The sequence below is a fragment of the Penicillium robsamsonii genome, assembly GCF_028829455.1.
Source record: "Penicillium robsamsonii strain IBT 29466 chromosome Unknown utg000001l_segment0_segment0, whole genome shotgun sequence".
Classification (NCBI taxonomy): Eukaryota; Fungi; Ascomycota; class Eurotiomycetes; order Eurotiales; family Aspergillaceae; genus Penicillium; species Penicillium robsamsonii.
Genome location: NW_026643219.1, coordinates 6,946,244 through 6,969,021, shown reverse-complemented (window position 1 = coordinate 6,969,021; position 22,778 = coordinate 6,946,244). Strand labels below are relative to the sequence as shown.

The 22,778-nt window shown below is 49.0% G+C and overlaps 6 protein-coding genes across 6 annotated transcripts; 3 read left to right on the top strand and 3 right to left on the bottom strand.

Moving 5' to 3' along the window:
- Window positions 1–1,650: 1,650 nt before the first annotated feature.
- Window positions 1,651–5,179, bottom strand: N7447_002697 (uncharacterized protein; the record flags this gene model as incomplete). The annotated part of the gene is made up of 6 exons (XM_057226972.1): window positions 1,651–1,850; window positions 2,058–2,121; window positions 2,198–2,299; window positions 2,360–3,054; window positions 3,167–4,546; window positions 4,609–5,179. 6 exons carry the CDS (start codon window positions 5,177–5,179, stop codon window positions 1,651–1,653), a joined length of 3,012 nt encoding a protein of 1,003 aa, XP_057090988.1.
- A 642-nt stretch (window positions 5,180–5,821) lies between these two features.
- Window positions 5,822–13,190, top strand: N7447_002696 (type II myosin; the record flags this gene model as incomplete). The annotated part of the gene is made up of 4 exons (XM_057226971.1): window positions 5,822–6,259; window positions 6,310–6,453; window positions 6,510–12,686; window positions 12,750–13,190. The coding sequence occupies 4 exons, from the start codon at window positions 5,822–5,824 to the stop codon at window positions 13,188–13,190; spliced, it is 7,200 nt and encodes a 2,399-aa protein (XP_057090987.1).
- A 1,146-nt stretch (window positions 13,191–14,336) lies between these two features.
- N7447_002695 (pre-mRNA-splicing factor ISY1) lies at window positions 14,337–15,183 on the top strand (the record flags this gene model as incomplete). The annotated part of the gene is made up of 2 exons (XM_057226970.1): window positions 14,337–14,339; window positions 14,434–15,183. 2 exons carry the CDS (start codon window positions 14,337–14,339, stop codon window positions 15,181–15,183), a joined length of 753 nt encoding a protein of 250 aa, XP_057090986.1.
- A 175-nt stretch (window positions 15,184–15,358) lies between these two features.
- Window positions 15,359–16,355, bottom strand: N7447_002694 (putative GTPase MTG1; the record flags this gene model as incomplete). The annotated part of the gene is made up of 2 exons (XM_057226969.1): window positions 15,359–16,114; window positions 16,185–16,355. 2 exons carry the CDS (start codon window positions 16,353–16,355, stop codon window positions 15,359–15,361), a joined length of 927 nt encoding a protein of 308 aa, XP_057090985.1.
- A 798-nt stretch (window positions 16,356–17,153) lies between these two features.
- Window positions 17,154–17,693, top strand: N7447_002693 (uncharacterized protein; the record flags this gene model as incomplete). Its single annotated transcript, XM_057226968.1, has 1 exon — window positions 17,154–17,693. The coding sequence occupies one exon, from the start codon at window positions 17,154–17,156 to the stop codon at window positions 17,691–17,693; it is 540 nt and encodes a 179-aa protein (XP_057090984.1).
- A 2,277-nt stretch (window positions 17,694–19,970) lies between these two features.
- On the bottom strand, window positions 19,971–22,757 carry N7447_002692 (phosphatidylinositol 3-kinase VPS34; the record flags this gene model as incomplete). The annotated part of the gene is made up of 2 exons (XM_057226967.1): window positions 19,971–22,602; window positions 22,657–22,757. 2 exons carry the CDS (start codon window positions 22,755–22,757, stop codon window positions 19,971–19,973), a joined length of 2,733 nt encoding a protein of 910 aa, XP_057090983.1.
- Window positions 22,758–22,778: the final 21 nt, after the last annotated feature.

The window sequence follows — 22,778 nt, the reverse complement described above, 5'->3', positions numbered from 1 at the left end:
TTTTTTCCCTTTTTGGCTTCTATTTAGAATTTATTTATGCTGACATAGACACAGCCCCCTATGGTATGTTGATGTTATTCCCATTTTCCCTATGTCATTGTCGTAGCCCCCATGGTCACTTTTTAGATGTTGAGGCTGTGTTGGACTGTGCGCCCGGGGATTTTGCTTGGCTTTCCCCCTCAAAATGCGCGCTTGTGCCAGACTCTCGTATATGCTGTAAATTGGCGTAGACGCAAATTACTATATCCACAACTCATCTCGCCTAGCATTTTCCTTGGCTATTTCCTTAGGCTTCTAATCTTTGCCCGGTTGATTTCAGTCCCGGGCGCTGGGCGCGAGATCCATCTCTGGCATGGATATATGGCTGTAGGACCTACGATGTACATACAGACTGTCAATGAATCTAACCGAAAGCGAGGAAGCCCCGGGCCAATTAGCAGGAATCTATTGAATCCAAGACATCCGGTCCGCTGGTCTGCCTTGCCCTGACTCAACTCGTATGGATCTGTTTCTGGAATAGGAACAATTTCATTGTTTTGACTCAAACTGCAAATATAAAAAAATAAATATCAAGCTTACCGTATACTCCATACACTCTATTAATTTACTATTATTATCTCTGAATCTCTGAATCTTGAAACAGTCGCACGAACTCTGGCCCCCATCTCCTCGGTCGGACTCACGCTATACTTAGCTACCAGCTGCAGGAACCCACATCTTCTTGTTCTTATGGGAACTAGGTCTTTCTGCCATGGGCCCGGGCTTAGTTTTTAGATTTGACCTTGTTTCTTGCTGCACTTCTCAGCTCAGTTGGTCCCAGCTGAAAATATATACGACATACGTCGGTTGATCTGGGGTGACCAGCTAGGCTCTTTGCGGATAGGACTTTGAGATTATTTTATTTTTCTTTGTTTTATTCTTTTACGAATGAGTCAATGGTTTTATCGAGTTTTCCAGGGGGACAAGGATGATGGATTGACTCAGAACTTATGCATAATCCAAGCGAACTTTGCGGTGATTGGTGCTTATTTTATTCCCACTAAAGATAGAAAGAGACCAATGGTTGGATAGGAAAAAATACATATTGACTGATTGCTATGAATATGTTCTGCGAAAACCTCCCGAGGTTCTAATGGTACAACAGCACCCGGAAGAAACGTGCGCCTTGTGCAGATTAGCAGTAGCCAGAGCGCCCTCAGGGCTGAAACTGCCGAAACTGCCAAAAGTTACGAGCAGCTGAGATGCAGACGCCCCAACACCTTTTTGTCGGGTCACTGGACAATGAAGCCCAGAGCCTAGATTCAAACAAGGAAAGGAAAAAAAAGAAAGGTGGCCCCAAAGAACCCGAGGCCCCCTATCGCGCAGATCAAATGCAATTGGAATGCAGGGAAGAAAACGCCGAATTGGCTAATGATGCAGAGGAAAAGCCAGGTCATAAACGCGAAAGCCCTGAAAAGAGACCATGGCTTGGGATATCGTATTGAAATATGGATGGCGGTATGGCCATGGTGAGGATGGTTTGAGTCCATGTGGTGTGATGATGTTTTTCCCCCGCCATCGAAAGAACTTCGATGGCGGTGTTCACAAGACTGATGGAAGACAGCTCACCTGAAGAGGACTCTCAAAGGGTCCAATGAATGAGGGAGAATGTTACAGGGACAAGACACGTGACGGGTCTTGGAGGAAGCGCCTACGGTATGCGGCTATCTCGGAGGCCACAGTGTTGAAATCTTTCACCTTGTCACGCCGTAAATCGTTGATGATCTCTTTCAGACCAGCGAGATATGCTTCTTTTTCTTCTTCGGTTTGACCCTCTCGGACGGAGCCCATCTGGACGAGAATCTTGTCGTCTGTCGAGGTTAACGGCTCTGTGGTCAGCGTTCGAACAGGGTAGAAAAGAGATGGGAAACGAGCTGGAAGGAAAGTGAGGAAGGAGAGGCAGAGACGAAGGCAGTAGAGCAATAAACAGAAAGTAGAAACAGACTAGATAGTGCAATACGCCGGTGGGGGAGCTCATGGACGAGGTGGGGTGTTGCACGTTGTTCATGTCGACGCACCGCTTAGAGTCATGTCCCGAAGATGCTGAAACTCGCAGGATCGGTCATTGCAGACACCCCCGGGCTAACTCATATGGACACATGTACTTCATGGAATCAATATTATGACTGTAAGTTAGCGAGCGGTAGCCACTCGGAACGTCTTCGGTATAATGCGGGTGGTAGCGATAAGCCTTGAAAGTTCGTAGTGGGCTGGTGTACGGTGTGAACTTTTGCTCCGAAGTGGCGGACGATGCTTCGGTCTGGATAGGGGTTAGTACATGATCAACAGAAACTTCCTGTGAGAAGGGTAGTGTTCATACGCCAGGAGCGCCAACCTGCAAATCCGACCGAGGTAATGGGTCTGACACGTCTGACATCTGAGGCGCGCTGGTTAGTTCTTCATCAGCTTGAGTCAAGTCAAATGATGGTGCCGAGACTGCTGTGTTTTCTACGAGACCGGAAAGAGCTGGGCTGAATGGAGGAGGGCTGTAACTCGAGCCTTCAGACTGAGCTTCAGTCTCAGGCTCTGGGGGTTCATAGCCGTCGGACTCTGCAGACACTTCACGTCGAGACTGTTCGCTAGGGTGACGCTGAGAAGTGTATTCGTCGGCAGACGTTGCACTAGGACGAGTGATGGCAGAGGGCGAGCTCCGAGTCGCAGATCGCTCTGAAGAGTCAATCTCCATAGGCTCTGAGGATGACGGCACAATAGCAGAATCGGCATCGGCTTGTGCTGGCGAGCTAGCAGGTTCGTCCTCGCTCTCGCTGGACGAATCGGAACTATCACTGCTGCTGTCATCAGATTCCTGCATAGCTGACCCCGCAGAATCGGACTGATATGAAGCCGATGTCTGTGCGGTGCTATCGATTACACCGTTCGCCACTTCATCAGTATAGGCTTCTTCAAGCGGTTCTTGGGTGACAGCGTTTTCGGATGCTGCTTCTAGGTGGCCAGAGGGGGGACCAGGGATGAGCGTATCAGAGACGGTCGCCGTCGGTTTAGTCTTCGAAGAATCTGAACAATGGTTAGCTAAATCGTAGAAATTACCTCGAAAATGCCTGAAAACGAAGATGTGTCCCAGCAAGACAGACACAGAGAGAGAGACAAAAGATAAAAATAACCTTACCTTCTTCAGAAGTAGCTGCGACCACGCTGGATGGTCCACCGCATGACGACGCCCCAGAGTCATCCAGGGTGCGAGGTGACTGGGTTCGGCTGGCAGCGAGCTTGGATTTCCTTCGTAGCTCTAGCTCCGCAATCTTGCGGCGCATAGCTTGAATTTCCATATCTTTGAGTCGGATGTCTCCTTGGTCACTAAGACTAGAAGGGGCTTGTGGCGTGGAGGTCGCAGCCCGGGTGGCAGGAGGATTTGATTGAATAGGAAGCTTGACGCTGGTAGAGGTCACTATTGGCGCTGGTTCCTGTTCTGGGCTCGAATCCAACTCCATGTTGTCGTCCTCATAATCGCCGTAAAGTGATTCCTCGTCGTCGCTGATTGCAATGATAAGTTTATCGGTAGGGTCGAATCGAGCCGCGGCAGGGTTGAAATGCTTCTTCGGCGGTGCCACTGGCTCATCGAAATCTGAAGCCCGAGGGCGCTTGCGTTGGGATGCTCGAGACACTGGTGTCGAGTCAACGTCGATCACTTGTACCGGCTCAGAAGCAGGAGTTTCATGTGGCCCCTGCTCTAATCCAGTCATGAGAAGTCCTGGAAGCCCAGCAGAGCCACGTGATTCAGGCACAGGAGGTCGGAGGGGAAGGGGGTGTTGAATAGCTGGCGCCGGAGTTTCTAACTGAGTCGGCGGCAGACTTGCCTGAGCCAATTTCTGAGTTTTTAGTAGAGTCTGCTTCTTGAGTTCCTCAATCCTCTGCCTCGCCAACTCCGTCTGAGCTTTGCTCTTCTCCTTTACGAGAATTTCCTTCTGAGCCGGAGGGGTTTCCTCAACTGGTATCGCAGGAGGGGATTTCGCACTGCCAGTTGGTGAAGTCTCTTTGGATGTCGCTTTCGCAGCTTTCTCAGCCAGCATGCGGGCGATAAGTTCCTTGCGCTCCAAAGGCTTGCCAGATTTTGAAGGAGTGGCGGTGGATGGAGCAGAGGGTTGGGCATTTGGCAGGTCTGACTTCGTGGTGCTGTAGTTATCCTTCGCTATCTTGGTCACTTCAGCTGGTTTGTTAGGTCCTAGTTCCTTGGTAGCAACTGTAGACGCGGCGGACGCCTTCTCACGGGCTGGTGGAGCTTGCCCAGGTGAAGTGGCGACCTTGATGCCGACTTCTTCGTAAAGGCGTTTCAGGATCGTAGGGTCGATACCCTCCGCAACCAGTTCATTGTAGCGGATATTATGTGGCGCCAAGCTAAGCAAAGCGCCTTGGGCTTGAATTCGTAGCTGTGCCACCGATTTCTGAGGTGGAGGGGCTGGGACAATTGCAGGCGGGTCCTGTCGCTGAGACTGCATCGCATGGTGGACCATGCTTGCGTCTGCTGAGATGGACAAAGGAGGGTTGTATGCTGCATAATATTAGTAAAACATTATCAAATATGGGGAAGAATGGGTGTGATACGTGACCCACTACTCCTAGCAGACCGTGCGCTAGAAGATATGGTTTCTCCTTCTTCTAGGTCCAGATACTGGCGCGTAGCCTTACGCGCCGGCTGTAGTGACCTTGCATCCGATTCCTCACTAACTTCGCCCTCCTCGCGGTGATTATCTGCAGGAGCTGGGACATCTTTTGAAGGCACGGCCGGTGTTGATAGTTGGCGTGAGCCACGTCCATCCATACCCTGATATGACACGGGGCCATTTGAGGACCTTGTTGGCATTGGGGGATAGCCCATCGGGGCAAACGGCATTGGAGGGAAAGGAGGTGGAAATTGTGAGGCGTCGAAGTGATTGAATAAGGGGAACGGAGGTGGGATGAATGCTGGGTTTCCAGGGCCATTTGAACCTGGGATTCGCGAATTCGCGTTGATGCTTGCCATGTTATAGTCGAAGGTCGACCCAGGATTTGTAGCTGGTGGCTGGGTCATATGAGAATAGCCTGAGCTGACAGGGAAGTTTGGGGGGATCATCGAGGGATATGCAGGAGGCCATTGTTGCGCATAGTTCGGATGGCCACCGTATGAGGGAGGTTGGTCAGACATGATGATGTTGTGCGCAGGGATGAAAGAGATGTATTCTCTACGATTCTGAAGAGCGTAAGGCTGGAGTTGAAGAAAGATCGCAATTTCAAAGACCAAATCTCATCATGTCTTGAAGGACTAAGCAGGTGGAGAGGTACCGGAAGGTCTTCGGGAAAAGGATATGCAAGACTTGAAGTTAGAAATCACTGGGCGATAATGATGTGACGGCGATGTAGAGAGAAGAAAGGGTCACACAAATTGTGGATTTCAGCTTAGAGAATGAGAAAGAGATGGATAAGGTTGTTGAACTCGAGAAGAATTGAGATACGCGGTCTCCTATAAGGTCTAAGCGTCTTTGACAAAACTGATCAAGTGTCTCACGTGATATATGCACGGGCCACCTGCGATCGGCGGGCGCCCGAGGAACGCAGAGTAAACAAACATCATGGACATTGGGGTGCGTCACTTCGAACATCTTACCTTTTCTTCCAACTTTTTGCCAACTTCACACCCCTCCTAATTGTATTCTACTTGGCTTCCTCGATTTTGAGTTTCTTCTTACACTCACCTACACTACAATTACACAACTGAGATTACGGAATTAATCTTGGCTATGATAACGACAGCTGCGCCCAAATAATGTCCCATTGAACTACAATCGCCATGCTTCCCTCCCAGTTAAACGACTCGCCTAAGCGTGCTAGTCTATTTGCACGTCCATCGCCTTCACAGGGAACACAATCACCGCAGGCGAGGCCCAAATCAACCATTATTACACCATCCCATGGGCTAGAGTCAGCGAGAGGTCATCTGCGCAACTCGTCCATGTCACAGTTGTCCCCGTTATTATCAATAAGCGGAAATCGCGAGCGATCGAACTCTGCAAAGAACAGTCCTTCCTCCGGAACATTTGCCCCAAGCTTTATCAAATCCGAGGAACTACGACGGGGAGCGGATCAAATTCGTGGACTTGAAGGAGAAAATGACTTCTCGGGGAACAAATATGTGTGGCTACGAGATCCTCAGAAGGCTTTTCTGCGGGGCCTGGTTCTGGAGGAATTTGAAGGAGGGGGCCTATTGGTGCAAACTGACGATGGCGACGTATGGATGTAATCCCATTACGAAGATAAAATGTGCTGACACTGGAATAGCAACGAGAAGTAGATGCGGATCAGGTCGACAAAGTTAATCCTGCCAAATTTGACAAGGCAGACGATATGGCAGAACTCACACATCTGAACGAGGCATCTGTGGTGCATAATCTGCATACCAGATACCAGTCAGATTTAATCTATGTTCGTCACACCCGGAAACATGCACACAGATCGTAACTGACTTAATGACTGCATAGACTTATTCTGGACTTTTCCTGGTAACGATCAACCCGTACTGTCCGCTGCCAATTTACACCAATGAGTACATCAAAATGTACAAGGGCCGCGGGAGAGAGGAGACCAGACCCCATATTTTTGCCATGGCAGATGAGGCATTCCGAAATCTTGTTGAGGAGGGCCAGAATCAAAGCATCCTTGTAACAGGAGAGTCTGGTGCAGGCAAAACAGAAAATACGAAGAAGGTTATCCAGTACCTCGCCGCTGTCGCCACTTCTGATACGCCTTACGGTCGGTCTGGAGCGAAGCAAATCACCGGTCTTTCGCAACAGATTCTACGGGCGAACCCTATTCTCGAAGCCTTCGGCAACGCCCAAACGGTCCGAAACCACAACTCGTCCCGGTTCGGAAAGTTCATTCGCATTGAGTTCTCACGTGCAGGCCAAATTTCCGGGGCTTGGATTGATTGGTATTTGCTTGAGAAATCAAGAGTCGTCAAGCCTAATCCTAACGAGAGAAACTATCACGTTTTCTATCAGCTTCTCCAGGGCGCAGACCGCAAAACACGCGAGAAACTTCTTCTAGCGGACCTTCAGATCGAGGATTTTGCCTATACGAGAGATGGAAATGACTCTATCGTCGGCGTCTCTGATCAGGAAGAATGGAACTCATTGCTGGAAGCTTTCCATGTGATGGACTTTGACGAGGAGGATCAGCTATGTATCCTGCGGACCATCGCTGCTGTCCTGCACTTGGGAAATGTGGGAGTTGCGAAGGCAAGTGTGCGCGCAGACCAGGCAACTCTGGCACCTGAGGGATACTCTAGCGTGGAAAATGCTTGCCACCTTCTTGGAATTGAAACCGAAGCTTTTGTTAAGGGTCTTCTGCATCCACGTGTTAAGGCCGGCCGTGAATGGGTGGAGAAGGTCCAGACGCCAGACCAGGTTCGCATGGCCCTAGATGCACTCTCGAAGGGTATCTACGAGCGCGGATTTGGAAATCTTGTGGCTAGAATCAACGGCCAGCTTGGCCGCTCGATGGCCAGTGACGACAACTATTTCATTGGGGTCCTTGATATTGCTGGATTTGAGATTTTCGACAACAATAGCTTCGAGCAACTCTGCATCAACTACACAAACGAGAAGCTTCAACAATTCTTCAACCACCATATGTTTGTTCTTGAGCAAGAAGAATATGCGAGAGAGCAGATTGAGTGGCAATTCATCGACTTCGGGAAGGACCTGCAACCAACAATTGACCTCATCGAGATGACCAACCCTATTGGTATTTTCTCTTGCCTCGATGAGGACTGTGTCATGCCTAAGGCCACGGACAAATCATTCACAGAAAAGCTCCATGGCCTTTGGGACCGCAAGACTCCAAAGTACCGCGCATCTCGTCTCAATCAGGGCTTCATTCTCACCCATTATGCCGCAGAGGTTGAGTATAACACGAGTGATTGGCTTGAGAAGAACAAGGATCCACTGAACGACAACATCACACGCCTCTTGGCCGCATCGAAAGCACCGCACGTAGCACATCTGTTCTCCGACTGTGCAGACTTGGAGGAGGACGGTGGCAATCATCCTCGAAGCCGTGTCAAGAAGGGCTTGTTCCGCACAGTTGCCCAAAGGCACAAGGAACAGCTATCTAGTTTGATGGCTCAGCTCCACTCAACCCACCCTCATTTCGTCCGTTGTATTCTACCTAATCATAAGAAGCGGCCAAAGATGTTGCATGCCCCACTGGTATTAGATCAGCTACGATGCAACGGTGTCTTGGAAGGCATCAGAATTGCTCGTACTGGATTCCCCAACCGCTTGCCATTCACGGAGTTCCGACAGCGGTATGAGGTCCTTTGCCAGAACATGCCGAAGGGGTACTTGGAAGGACAGAGTGTCGCGCGCACTATGCTGGAAAAGCTTGGCATGGATCGGGCTTGGTACCGGGTTGGCCGCACCAAGGTTTTCTTCAGAGCAGGTGTTCTGGCCGATCTAGAAGAGAAACGTGACCAACTCATCCGAACTATCATGTCTCGGTTCCAGTCTGTGGCGCGTGGATTTGTTCAGCGCCGTATTTCCAACAAGCGACTCTACCGCGCCGAGGCAACTAGGATTATTCAACAGAACTTCCACGCTTACCTAGACTTGAAGGGGAGCCCATGGTGGCGCATGTTCTCAAGAATGAAGCCTCTACTGGGCGACACGAGAAATGCGAAGGAAGTAAAAAAACGTGACGACAAAATCCAACAGCTCGAAACCAAGATGAAACAGGATCTTGCCGATCGCAACAAGCTGGACGAAGAAAGACGTCGGACTGAGATCGAGATCCAAAAGATACAGCATACTTTGGAAAGTGAGCGTGCACTTGCACTAGATAAGGAGGAGATTTTCAAGCGACTGCAAGACCGAGAAGTGGAGCTCGCCGACAAACTTGCCGGTGCAATCGCCGACCAGGAAGGCCTCGAAGAGCAACTGGATGAATTGGTCGATGCAAAGAGGAGGATAGACGACCAGCTCCAACTTCGGATTACCCAGCTGGAACAGGCCGGTTTGATCATTCAGCAACTCGAGTCAGAGAAGAACAGTCTGCAGTCTCAAATCAAGGAGCTTGAAAACAAGCTTTCTGAAACGGAGGCCCAGTTCTCTGGAAAGAACGGCCAAATCCAAGACCTTGGCCAGGAGATCAAGATGCTCCAAAGCCACCTCAGCTTGAAGGATCGTAAACTTCAAGATCTGGAAGCTAAATTGTTGAAGACCGACCATGATCTTGAGATGAAGCTCGTAAACACTTCCAAGGAGCTCGACAATTCCAAGAAACAAATCCGCGATATGTCTGAAGAGAACAGGTTGATTCGTGATCAGATTTCCGAACTCTCGAGTACTTCTACGAGCTACGAAGAGATGCTTCGTCGAAAGGAGAGCGAAATCGCAGTTCTTCGGAAAGATGTTCAGAAGCATGAGGAAGAGAAGAGAAGTGCTGAGTCCGAAAAAGCTTCCCTTTCGACACGCCACGACAGCATGCAATCTAGACTCCGTGAGGTACAGGCCGAGAGAGATGCAATGCGCTCCGAACAAACTCAACTTCGACGCGAAGCTGCGGACCTCAAAAATCTTCTTGAGAACAAGAGATCAGAGGACGCTGAGGCTGGGGAGAGCCGGAAGCTGCTAGAGGAACAGATAAATGGCCTCAAGAGCCAGCTATTCCAGGCCCAAGCGGACCTGAGCCGTGAACGCCAGTCGCGAGATGACGTGCAAATGCTTTCCGAACACAATCTCGCACAGTTGACTCAGAAATATGAGACGCTCAACGAATCTAAGATTACTATCGAGAAAGAGATGTACATCCAGCAAGATAGCTTGCGTCGCGCTACAGAGGCGCGAGTTGCGGCAGAAACCACAAGAAAGGAACTACAAACCGAATTGATTAAGCTCCGCGAGAGGTTCACGAACGCCGAAACTGCCCGCATGAATGCCGAGGCCGAGATTGAACGAAAGATTATGAGCCAGGCCGAGGAGCGTATGACAAGTTCACGCAAGGACCTTGAAGAAAAGGCTCGCCAGCTTGAAGAGGTTGAAATAGAACGATCGCATCTATCAGGGCGGATTCAAGAGTTGATGCAGTCAATCTCTGAATCTGACAACTTCCGTCTGCGCCATGATCAGCACAAAGAGCGCCTTGAACGAGAGCTTGTGACTCTCAGAGGCAGACTGACGGCGTCCGAAAACGACAACAGGTCCCTTTTGACCAAGATTCAGCAAAAGAACCTTGATATTGCTCGATCAAACTCGAAGGCCAGTGATAGCAATCGACTTCGTTTGACCAATCTTCAAAAGGAGAAGGCCAGGCTTGATGAGGAGACAAAGAAATTGACTCGTCAAGTGGAAGACTCGCAGGTCATGATTACATCCCTTGAGAAGCAGAAAGAGAAGTTGTCGCTAAGCTTGGAGGATTTGAATCATGAGGTCAATCGTGAACACAAGACTAGTCGCAATGCTGAAAAGGCTGCTTCAGCAGCAAATCTGCAACTAGCAGAGGCTAATCGGAAGCTCGAAACCGAACGACAACTTCGCAATCAAGCTCAAGCGAATACCCGTCAAACTCAGGGCACACTTGATAGAGCGAATAAGGAGATCGAGGACTTGCACCGTCAATTGATCCTATTGCACAAGGTCTTTGAGCCCGAGGCTACCGAACCCAGTCAATCCTGGGAAGCTGTTCAGCCACACCTATCCAAGCAAGTTGATCTGGCCCAAGTCCTTGAAACCGTCCAGAGCAAGCTTGGAGTCACCGAGGAGAAGTACGCGAGAGCGGAGAGCCAACTTGCTGAAATGCGCCGACGCCATGCGGATGAAATGAAGGAGCTCGATACCAAATATTCATCCTCCAAGCGCGCTTTGCTCGAGGAAATCGACCAAAATGAGGTGACTAACAACCGTACTCCGGCCCACCTCAGGAAGAACTCTGAAAATGCTGCTAAGAGATTCTCCAACCCTACCACACCCAACCGACGCTACAATGTTTTCGAAGCAGCAAATGACTCCGCACGGTCCGACCGAACAGTAGATACACAGGGCTACCAAAGGCGTATGGACACAGCCGCCGAGCTGGAAGAACTTCAGAATAAGCTTCAGATGACCGAGATGCAAAACAAGCACCTCCAGAGCCAGCTTGGTCGTTCCACTCCCACTGCGGATATCTGGCAGGATGATAGTCCTTCAATTCGTCGCATGCAGCTTCTCGAACGAGAGAATGGCCGTCTTCACGACCAACTCGACGATTCTTCCAAGAAGGTTTCATCATTGGAGCGTAGCATCCGCTCTGGAGAATTGTCCCTCCGTGACGTTCAGGCTAAATCACACGAAGAACTATACGATTTTATCAACTCGCAAGAGCAATCTAGGCGCTCTCTCCTAAAGGTTCACAATGAGACTATCGCTGAGTTTGGTGATGCCAGAACCCACTTCGAAAAATTGAAGCGTGCCAGAGCGACGTTGGAGGTTGAACTTCGTGATGCCCGTTCGGAGGCCCAAGAGCTACAGCTTGGTAGAGAACAAGATGCGGTCAGCCGTAATCAACTTCTTCAAGAATTCTCGGATCTCCAGATTCGCCTAGATGCCGAGTCATCGAGATCGGCTGATCTGGAGTCAAGCCTCATGTTGTACAAGAGTCGGTCCGATGAGTACTTCAACAAGCTCGAACAGGCCGAAATTGCGGTTATGAAGGCTTCACGCGCCGAGCAGTTCGCCAAGTCCCAAGGCCAGGAAGCCGAGGAAACCTGTGCTCAGATTATGTCTGAGCGCAAGGAGATGGATGCACTTGTTGAGGACTTGCAGCGACAGTCACAGTCCCTCGAGGCTCGGATGGAAGACCAAGCTGCAGAGCTTCAAGCTGCCTTGCAGGCTAAGCAGCGTCTACAGAATGAGCTGGAAGATTATCGCAACCAGCGCGCGATTGATCTCGAGGACAAGGAGACTTCCATGGAACAAACCAGACAAAAATACCAGAGAGAATTCTCTACTCTCAACAACGAACTTGAGATGGAACGCGAGCGTGTCCTTAATGGCCGTGGAGAGACTGCCCGTCTCCGTGAGGAGTTGGAAGATCTTCGCAGCAAATGGGACAACGAAGTCCTCAATAGCTCAACATGGGCCAAGGAGAAATCTCGCATGGATGTCGTTCTGCAGGATGTCACCAACTCTCGTGATGAAGCTGTCAACGCTCACAACGAGGCTCAAAGCAAGGTTGTTTCACTCTTGTCCCAAGTGCGCACCCTTCGGACCTCCGTTGAGGACGTTCAGGCAGAGCGCGATCTCCTTCTGAAGGACAAGAAGATGCTGGAAGGCCGATTGGCTGAAGCCGGCGAGCGACTTGAGGACCTTGCCAAGGGCGAGAGCCCATCTATGCGAAATGCTGCCAGTATGGACCGTGAGCTTCTTGAGCTCAAGTCCAGGATTGCGCAGCAGGAAGATGTTTCTGCCGCTGCGGTTGGTAAAATGCGCCGCGCGGATGCCCTGGCAACTGAAATGCAGAAGGAGGTCACTGCTGAGCGGGAGGCCAATGCACAACTTTTCAAAGACAAGGCAGCACTCGAGAAGCAACTGAAGGAGGCCCAACTCCGGTGTGTCGATCTGGAAACCAAGAGCTATTCCTCTGGTAGCCAGGATGTTCGCTTCTTGCACAAGCGAATCAAGGAGGTAAGTTTCAGAAACTCTATGCTCTTTTCTTTTTGTGCCTTTCTTACTAACCTGGCCGTCTAGCTTGAAACCCATCTGGAAGACCAGGAGAGCAAGCACAGCTCCGAGCAGCGCTCTCTTCGCAATGTTGACCGGACCGTCAAGGACCTCCAATCCCAGATTGATAGGCGTGATAAGATGAACGCCCAGTTGAATGACGACGTCAACAGAGCTCGGGACAAGATTGAACGGCTCCTTCGTAACATCGAGGAGCTCCAGCATAACGACTCGGACGCGCAGCTGCTGGCCCGCCGCGCCGAGCGAGATCTCCGCGAGGAGCGTGAGAAAGCATTGCGACTGGAGCGCGAGCTGGAAGGCTGGAAGGCCCTGCGCGTTGAGCGGGGCAGTACAATTGGGCGTAGTGCCGTGCCCTTCAGTGATGCCGGAAGTCGTCGCGGGAGTGGTGTCTATGGATCTAACGACATTCCCCAACGGCAACCCAGCAACACTAAGGGCTTTTTGTGAATATGCCTTACGTGATGTTGAGCAGGCTGATTCCTGCTCGGAGTTGTAACAATTATTATGGATGGATGTTCTGTGTTAATGACGTTTATTTGCATTTGGGAAAGGGATGTATCAGTCTTTTCTGCTGGCCTTGAGCTTGTTCATATTATTTGAAAGGCCAAGCTTTATCTCTTGGTCTGTATTTTCCGGCGTTGATTTTTGTTTCAGTTTTGTGTTCATGAGTAAATATGCTCCACAGGTGGACTAGGTTATCTACAATGACGAGAATGTAACATCTCACCGAAACCTGCATTTATCAGTCTTCTTCCTTCGAATAACTTTTAATGCTGCTTGACTCTTAGAACGATAGGACACTGTACATGTCTTATGGGAGACAACCTCCGGCTGGCTTCCTATTTTCGAGTCCACAATTGTCGATCCATAGCACTTCCTTGCCTACAGCTACATGTGTATATGTATTCCAAGAAAGATCAAATATGGTAAATTCTCCCACTGTTATATCTACATTGGCCTTATATTTGCTTTGAAGAAGCTATAACTATTAGCAAAGTCGAAGTGTTCGCTCACCGAAGCGGACGTTTCTCAACCTCATAGCCTCGAACATGCTAAGACTCAGATCATGCAAAGACATATCGCACATTTCCTGTGCCATAGTTTGAGATATTTGCGGAATCACCTATACAAAGCGGGTCAACCATATATTGCTTGAATATATAGAGGGAAATCCTGAGTGTCATTTCGGAACGATCGTAGTAGACTTTATCGACACTCCTTATGAATTGTTTTCGATGATTGTTAACATGAATATACCCTGAATTCTAGTAGATATTGGCGGTGTCAGATGGGCATCACCTGTTGTTTGTGAACAAACCCATAATCCTAGCGAAGGGCTACATATGATAAACATTGCTGTTTTTGAGTAAATATTCGAAAGCGCCAATAAACCAAACAGACATGTTGGATGGTGGACTGACTGACGTTGACGATATGTAGAAACAAGGCACGTGATATCCGCGCGGCAAGCGGCAATTAGCGCGCGACTTCACTTCAAGCTGTTAAGCTCATGATTTCCTCTCCGGATTTCTTCCCTGCCAACGCCCACGATACCCGACTTATTCGGGTCGCTGACTTGGTCAATTCTTCATAATGGTGAGAGTCATCCTTATCGGCTCAACGCCACGAGAAAATCTCTATATCCAAGTCCATGCACATTTTGCTAACCCAACCCCCGCCTATGTAATAGGCACGCAACAGCGAAAAAGCGCAGTCGATGCTGTTCCGCTTCCGAGCGCAGCAAGCATCCGACCTCGGAATCATTGATCTCTCACGCACACGACGCCCCAAGGCTATTACATCCATCGACACGGTGCCAGTATGCGAGCGCTGGCGCGGACAAGTCGTCAAAGAAATCTCGCGCAAAGTATCACGCATTCATGTGCAAAGCCTGAGCGATTACCAGATCCGCGATCTCAACGATGAGATCAACAAGCTCATGCGCGAGAAATGGGCATGGGAAATGCAAATCCGCAACCTGGGTGGACCGAACTACATGCGTGGATCGAACCGGCTTTACGATGATGAAGGACGCGAGATCCCCGGCGGAGGCAGAGGCTACAAATATTACGGCCGTGCCCGCGAGCTACCAGGTGTCAAAGAAATGATCGAGGCTGCAATCACTCGCGCCAAAGGACCGGATGAGGAAGAGGCTGTGTCTGGCCGCGGTGGAGATATTGCGACAAGGAAAGTGGATGCCAATTACTTTGGCTATGGTCTTGATGAAGAAGATGGCACGTTATTGGCATATGAAAAGCAGAAGGAAAAGGAGTCTGTTGAACACCTGCGTCATCAAGGAGAGGATGATGCCGAAGATGGCTGGCAATCTCTACCTGGTGATGCGGGCGACGGGGTGGAATGGAGACTCCCAACGCTAGACGAGGTCCAGGAAGAACTCGTGGATAGGCGGCGGCGCCGCCTTCTGGATAAAATCTCTTGATTAAGACACTGTGTCCAAGATTCCATGCTTCCATTTCTGTCCTGTGCTTTGGTTGGGCGTTACAGGCGCTTCTGCAAAATCTTCACATTTCAAGCATCATCCTCCGTTTGTTCGTAATGACATCACTTGATTATTATTTCAAAAATATCTACCAATATCTCTTTTGTACAGTATGCTACAGATCGCTAGGCGCTTCCGGTTTGTTCTTTCGAGTCGTCCTTTCCACTCTCAAGGCTTGCGTCATGCTCATGCGCGGTGTTTGCGTAGGGTCCTCCCGTTTTTGTTGCTCTGCTTCTAGGTCGTCTATCAAAAATCGACCTAGCTCTCCTTGCCTCCACTTCTGTATGAAAAGAAGCGCGGCTCCATCCATCATTGGCACTCCGCCTTTTGCCAGCAAGCCAGTCTGGCGCGCAAAGCTTTCAATCAACGGAACCACGTCATTTGTCGGTTCAGACCAGCGTTTGTACACTGTTGGATCCTGCTTATTTATATGATACAACAAGTAGTCCGCGAGAGTGATCGTTGAAATGACATTATCCTTGACACAGCCACAGAGAGCCAGCTTGAGCATATTCTCTGCGTCTGCGACATACGGCATGAACACTCCCGGCGTGTCCAGGACGTACACATGTGACCCGTTCTCACGGTCAATGATTTTAACCTGCGTAGCTATTTTGCGGGTGACGCCAGGCTGCTGTCCGGTTTTCATAGCCTTAGCTTTGCCAGTGCCTGAGTTGCGCAGGTTGTTGATCAGTGTTGACTTGCCAACATTGGGCATTCCGACAACCAACACTCGACAGCCTACTAACTTATCGGGAGCCTCGGCATCGTTTCGAAGGTGTTTGATGATCTGGCTGACATCTTGGCGGTCGGACGAGCTAGTGAAGAACACGGCGCTCTTTGGATCAAAACTTTGCAACTTGCGTTCTGTCTGCGACTGTGTTAGCTGATATCAAATAACGGTCTGTTATCTGACCCCATGGTAGAAAAAAAATACTTACTGCTTTCTGGGCAGATGATTTGGGAATGCTTCCCAGGTCTCTCTTGGTGTAGACAACCAGTCGTCGCATCTTGCCCAAAGCTTCCTCAAACATTGGGTTGATCGAGGTCACAGGCGCTCGGTAGTCACGACATTCGACAACATAGTCGATAGTTGAGAGCATGCTCTTCATCTTGGTCAGACCAGCTCTGTGGTGTCCTAAGAAATAGGACCTTGGAATAGCCCCATAATGGGGGAATGCATTGCGCGGAACAAACTGGGCCATCGAAGCGCGTTAAAAAGAGTGTGTTGTTCAATCCGGTGAAATGCGATTCATCTTAATTGAAGTAGTGGGCGATCGGTCTCGAGGGACTGGATGATCGAAGAAATAAAATAGCTTGGCCGTAGGATGCAACAAAAAAATACGTCAAAATGTCTAGGGCGGAAGGGTGGGCGGTGAACATTACGTCGACGGATTCCAACATACATTGCTCAATGACCCGCTAAAGCTTTGTAAACCTCTTTGGACAGATTGATTATGCCTTCATAACGCAAATGGTCTGCGTGGTGCCTAATTCATGACGCTAGCAGACTATATCGCCATACTGTCCATCTTTTTAGGGTTTATGAGCCTTAAGCTACATTCGTCTTCGTCAACTTTTTCTTTATTTTTTGCGTGAGCATAGCTTTCCACACTATCAGCACAACACAATCATACACATGGCGAGTGGGACAATGCCTGTTATCGACCGAGCGCGAGATCTTTCTACAACATAGTAATTAATCTTTTGTAAATGCTTTGGTAAATCCATCAGCAGCAATTTTCTTGGTATTAACTCGGCAGATGTTGACATGGCCTTGTGCAATAGCATCTTTCAGAAAAAGGGCCTTGAACACCATTGATTGGATCCTACATTTTTTAATATGCAATCCTCTAACAGGGTGTGGCTGCCTGGGTGCCTGAAGCTGCCCGTTCTCCGTTTGTTTGCCCATGTCCTTGCTCCTAGATCTTCCCCAGGTCTCTTCTCTCTCCGTAGTCATTAAAGATATTTTCTCCCGTGGATTTGCCATCAATTCCCAGTCTTGCTTGCTTATTTATGTACCCAAAAACTACGGACTGTCACATAAGAATCATCTCCCTGATGAATACCTACGTCACACTTCAGAATGGAACCGGAAGGGCAGGTATAGCAGGGTTGGTGGCGATGCAGAAGTCGCTCTTGTACTTGTATCCAGTATTGCAGGTGGGCTTCGTATTGTAGACACACTGGTCCCCATCGCGGGTGCTGCCATCGGGTCAGATGGGAACGCCGAGGACATAGCCCTGACCGCCAAACCCAGTGCCGTCAGGACAGCACTTGATGTTTTCAGAGGCCTGGTCACGGGTGTGCACTGTATCATTACAGGCATACTCCCGAAGGGCGCTTTGAGCGAAAGGATTGTTTTGAGCCTGAGCGGAAGAAATGGCCATGACCAAAGCGAGAGCCCGTCATATCTTTTCCATGATGGTACATCTGGCAAGAGATTTTAGTTGTGGTGATTCTGTTCAGTCCCAGAGCTGGGTAACACGGAGCGTACTTATAGCCACATTGTTGGTCTGTATAACTCTCGGACTATGTCGTATACACTATGTAATGGCAGGTGAGGGCCGCTCTATTTCCCGGACCGTGGCTTCTGATGTCACTCTCGTCAGATCACATCTGGATCATCCCTCAAATGCAAGAGTAGGGGGGCTAAGAATTAAGAATTAACAGTACGAGGGCAAAGAAATGATCAATAGCTGCATCAAGTGCAACGTAAAGCTCGGAAAGGGAGGAGAAAAAAGAAAGGCAAGCTCTTAGCCAGCCTGGAGTTGCTGGTATATCCAAGAGACACACCATACAGATACGTTGCCGAAGTTGAATTGCCGCAAGATCTTCTCAAGTAATAAAACTGATATATCTGCATCCGGACTAGCGTGGTGGACTACTACCCCGGGAAATCCCCAAAGTGGATCCTCGTCAGTCAAGATTTGTGTAACGTTGCTTACCATAGCGCTCAGGGTTCAAATTTCCTTTTGGGGGGGGAATGGGTGCCAGAATGCCTTAAATTAGAACGGCAGAAAATTATTATACCCGTTAGATGAAGCTGCCAATAATTGAGGGATGAGTTATTTATTCAATCTGTTGCATGTCTAGATGAGATCTTGGCGAGTCCCGCATAGAAAAGAGTGAGGTGGATATACATCTGGGAAGCTTGGACGGTCATCAAGTGGCCCCGTCAAATTTTGGCCAATCAAGTTAATGGTACTGCCATTTCCACATGCGGCGAACGCCGGAGCTAGCAAAAACGCCATGGAATCCTTCAAGGTGTTCGATTCGGCTGACCTGGAGGAAATGAATAGAAGGCAACCAGTAGTTCGTATGGTAAATACACACTAAATCTTGTAATTATGCAAACCCTAGGTAGAGTGATTATGACCGGCATAATCCTAGTAACGTGACTAGGACCTGCCTCATGTACAGTTCGTATGGTAAATACACTAAAAAGCTTGGAATCACCAAATATCCCTAGGAGAATCCATGGATGATACTAGCCCTAAGATGATTAGCTGAATGTCGGGAGTCTGGGATCATCAGAGTCTTCTACGATCCCCTTCCAACCTTGGGCTAAACCTTTCTTTTTTATATATAGATTGTCCCTCCACTTCTTGTATTGAGTCTAAGCACTGAAATAAACGCAGCCCCAGAGTTCTCGGTTAGACCACGGCAAGCCCAGAGTTGGACGGTTGTTCCTTTACATATCTAAAGCTTCAAGTATTTGTTTTAGAGCATAGTCATCTTATATATAGCCACAAGATCAGGCATTGTCAAGATCCAGAAGACCGATCTTGTAATTCGTCATAAGCCTGTGTACGACAGATATTCGTACTAAGAAGAGAGAAACCGCTTGTTATTATATTGCCGTTTTTAGTCCGAGGTTAGACCTCTTTAGTTTCGGCATGATGAAATTAAAGAGCTGGGGACCAAGGGGAGCTGTGAAACCCCATTGCAAAGATCCCAAATACCAGGGAAGACATGGATCATACCAAGCCGAGCGCGCAGCCAAAAAGCCAACGACATCGCCTGCTTTTTGAACTGCAACCAGAATCTCGCCATGAGACCTGCATTGAACTTGCGCAATTCTGGGTAGGATACAGTGAATATCCAGGAAAAGGAATAGAGAGAACATCGCAAGATGGGATTTGAACATGCATAAGAGCACCAATGTAGTAAAAACGAACTAAGTCCGTATGTATATATATATATACTGGATATGGTGTACTTTCTTTTCGTAGCGTCGGCGGTATCAGAAGTCGAGATCAAAGAATATGTGATCTAATATGCACCGCACCGTGAGAACAAAAAGATGTCGGGCCAAGTCTTTCCCATCGCCATTTCCCTGCTCTTACCATAGTTTAAAGGCCAACACCGACGTAGGGTATAACTATGACTGGCATGCCATACAAGATTGGAGGACATGCTAACCTGTCCTGGACGTCAACCGCCCTATGATCTACCGGAGGCTTGGGCTGCAGAGATCTATCAGGTGAGCACCTGTGTGGGCGATGCACGGAAGTTTTAACAAATCATTGCTATCCAGACAAAATAGTCTAGGTTGGGTATCCTGGCTTTTATAAATCCATCATATCACGCGCAGAAGCAAGTCCCCGTTCCATAACTTCATTCCCAAAACGCCTCAAATGCCTGCGGTTTGGAATCAAAAATAATAATAAAGTGCATGCAATATCAGTATTGGAATTCCTTGGGGAATCGCGCATACACATAGCTTATGCTCGCCAGCCCTGCACGAAATCATGCAAGCGATCAATCACAACACCGAAGATAGCATTGACGCTGTCTGCAATAAGTTGCTCAAAGTGACGGATGGCTTCCTCCTCGGTCATTTCAAGATGGAAGCGCTCCTTCACTTTCAAGACGGCCTTGTCAGGCTCCACTCGAATGTCAGGGATATTGGCATCCACCATCAAACTGAAGAGGTTAAGGATCAAATTTGCAGATTTGCGCAGCGTGGTGTAAGCAGTATAGCAGTATTGCTTGAATTGCAGGTAGTGGGGCGAAGTTGTGCCGCCCATGCCTTCAACCATTTCCTTGCAAAGCTTCATCATGGGTGCAAAAGGCTTCGGATCACGACCGAGGATGAAGCCAAAGTCGGCGTGGAAGAAGTGGCCATCTGGCGCTAGAAGTAGATTTTCAAGATGCCGGTCGCCAACGCCGAGGAGGTACGTGATGACGCAGTATCCTGCACATGATTTTATGTATGTATCCATTGTTTCTTTGCGGACGCCGAGAGGCTCAGTGTCATCTGGGTTATTGGCTTGTAGATAGGCGAGGATGGATTTGTACTTGGCGGACGCCGCGGAGAGAGAAATTGAGGGGATGAATTGCACAGCGCCGGCCGTTGCGCTGGTGGCAAGAATTCGATAAGGAGTCAGTTTTAGATCAAGGTTCTCCTTCTGCAGAAGGCGATCCATCAAGATGATGATCTGGATAACCAATTGGTCCTGGCGAAGGTCATCGCCGACTTTGAACAGCATTGGATAACGACGGCCTTCAGAAGTCTTGAATGTGATAAGCAAAGGGGAAAGAGTGGACTTGAAGACGTTCGATTCCTCGGGGTATAAGCCGACGACTGAAACATCGGGATTCAAAGGTAAGGGCAGCGGTGGATCTATGTTGATCAGGTCGTTATCAGGGTCACGGAGATATTTTTTGAGCATCTCAATCTTGCCAACTTTGCTTTCGCGCGCGAAGCGTACATCCTTGGCTATTTTGGAGAGCACGGCCACCATTTCACCTTGATGTAATAGTGTCTTTCTATGTTCAGGATGAAGCTTCTCCAGTTCAAGCATGAAGTAGTATTCAACTCGCGCGAACAGCCGACGCTGAATTGCGTCAGCGTCATCGAATTCGACCATGAGATACCAGTGTAGGTAGTTGCCAAGTTTGAAGTTATTAGCCGCACGCGAAATCAAGAAATGTGCAAGCGAGGACTCCTGCGGAGCAGCATCAGGTTGATTTTCCGGGGTTGCATCATATTTCAGAGCCTGCACCAATTGAAGAAGATACAGAAGCAACTCTTCGTCGTCTGCCTTCCGCAGTGTTTCCACGGCATATGAACGGACAGCAGGATTATCGAAGGTAGGACCCAGAATCTCCAGAGCGTCATCAACATCGATTTCGGTCCATTTAGGGAACATTTCAACCGCTTGCCGCGCTTCTCCAACATCCCGCCAGTTGACTGATTTAACGAATTTTGTCAATGCCTTCTTCTCGCGTGTGAGATGATACCTGAAACGCCACACAAGGTCCTTCTCTTCAGCAGTGAGGTCTTGCGTCGGTTCGTAGGAGATAATCATATTGAGATCATCCCTGATCTTTGGGTTGGGTTTCAGATCACGATCCATGATACCGGTCCGATGGCTTCGGATCAAACGCCGGTGCTTGTCCTCGCACGGGTTTCCGATTTGGCCAACTTCCGGATCGTAGATTTGAATGATATTATGAGGATCAGCATGTGAAATTCCAGGTCCAAATTGTACCTCCGGAACTGGCTTAAGCGTCGCATTGGGGTGGGGAGGTGCGTTTTGGGGCCAGGATGAAATGGGTGGGGGAGGATACTCGTGATCCGCCCACACGATAGGATGATCAAAGCGCGGAAATTCAACGTAAAGGTCGAAATACTCATCTTCGAGGTTCTCTTCGTCAGAGCTATCATCCTGATCTTTGACGTGTTTCGGATCTTTTTGTAGAGCTGCATGAAGTTCAAGGGCACGCTTTTGAGCTGCTTCATCTGCGTTTAACTTCAGTTTCTCTAACTCGCGAAAGAGCAATTGATCCATCCAGTCAACACGCGGGATCTCGCCCATTTCATGCTTCTTGATCAAGACTTCGACCCGTTCCAGTTCTGCCTCTTCGGGTGACTGCTGTGAAGGATCGCGAGTATTCGGTTTACGACGCTTAGGTGGTAGAACGGATGGTGTAGAGGTTGTAGCAGAACCATCTGCGTCCTTGTGTAGATAAACCTTGCACTTTTGTCTGCCCATCTTCAGTTTTCCGTCTTCGTCAAACAAGGCGATTGTAGTTCCACCGAATGGAATGTGCGTAACCCCATCGGCAGCTAGTGGAGACATATCAACGATGGTAATTGCCAACTGAGCATTACGCTCGGCATCCTTGATGAACATGGACATCTCTAGCCATTCATTCCATACTCGAGTGGTTTTGAAGGCCTTATATTTGGTCTTCATCGGCACGCCCAATGGCTTCGACTCCGACCATATCTGAGCGGTCACATAAAGATCGGATGTCGGGTCTTGGACGGAGGCAATATGCCGCAGCTCGGCGTTTTGATCAAGAACTGTGTATGGGATCGGCTTCTGCTTCCCCTCCAACGAGCCACTGTGGATGCGTCAACGTGAGAGAAACTTCAATTTTAAAAAATGGAGAACGTACATCTTGATGCGTATAGGTATGTCCACTTGAGTGGTCACGGCAAAGGTGAAGGCTTCCATTTCTGTTCCCCGTCTGGAGAGAGCAACAGGTCGCTGCGTCATGACCGATAAGCAACTGACACG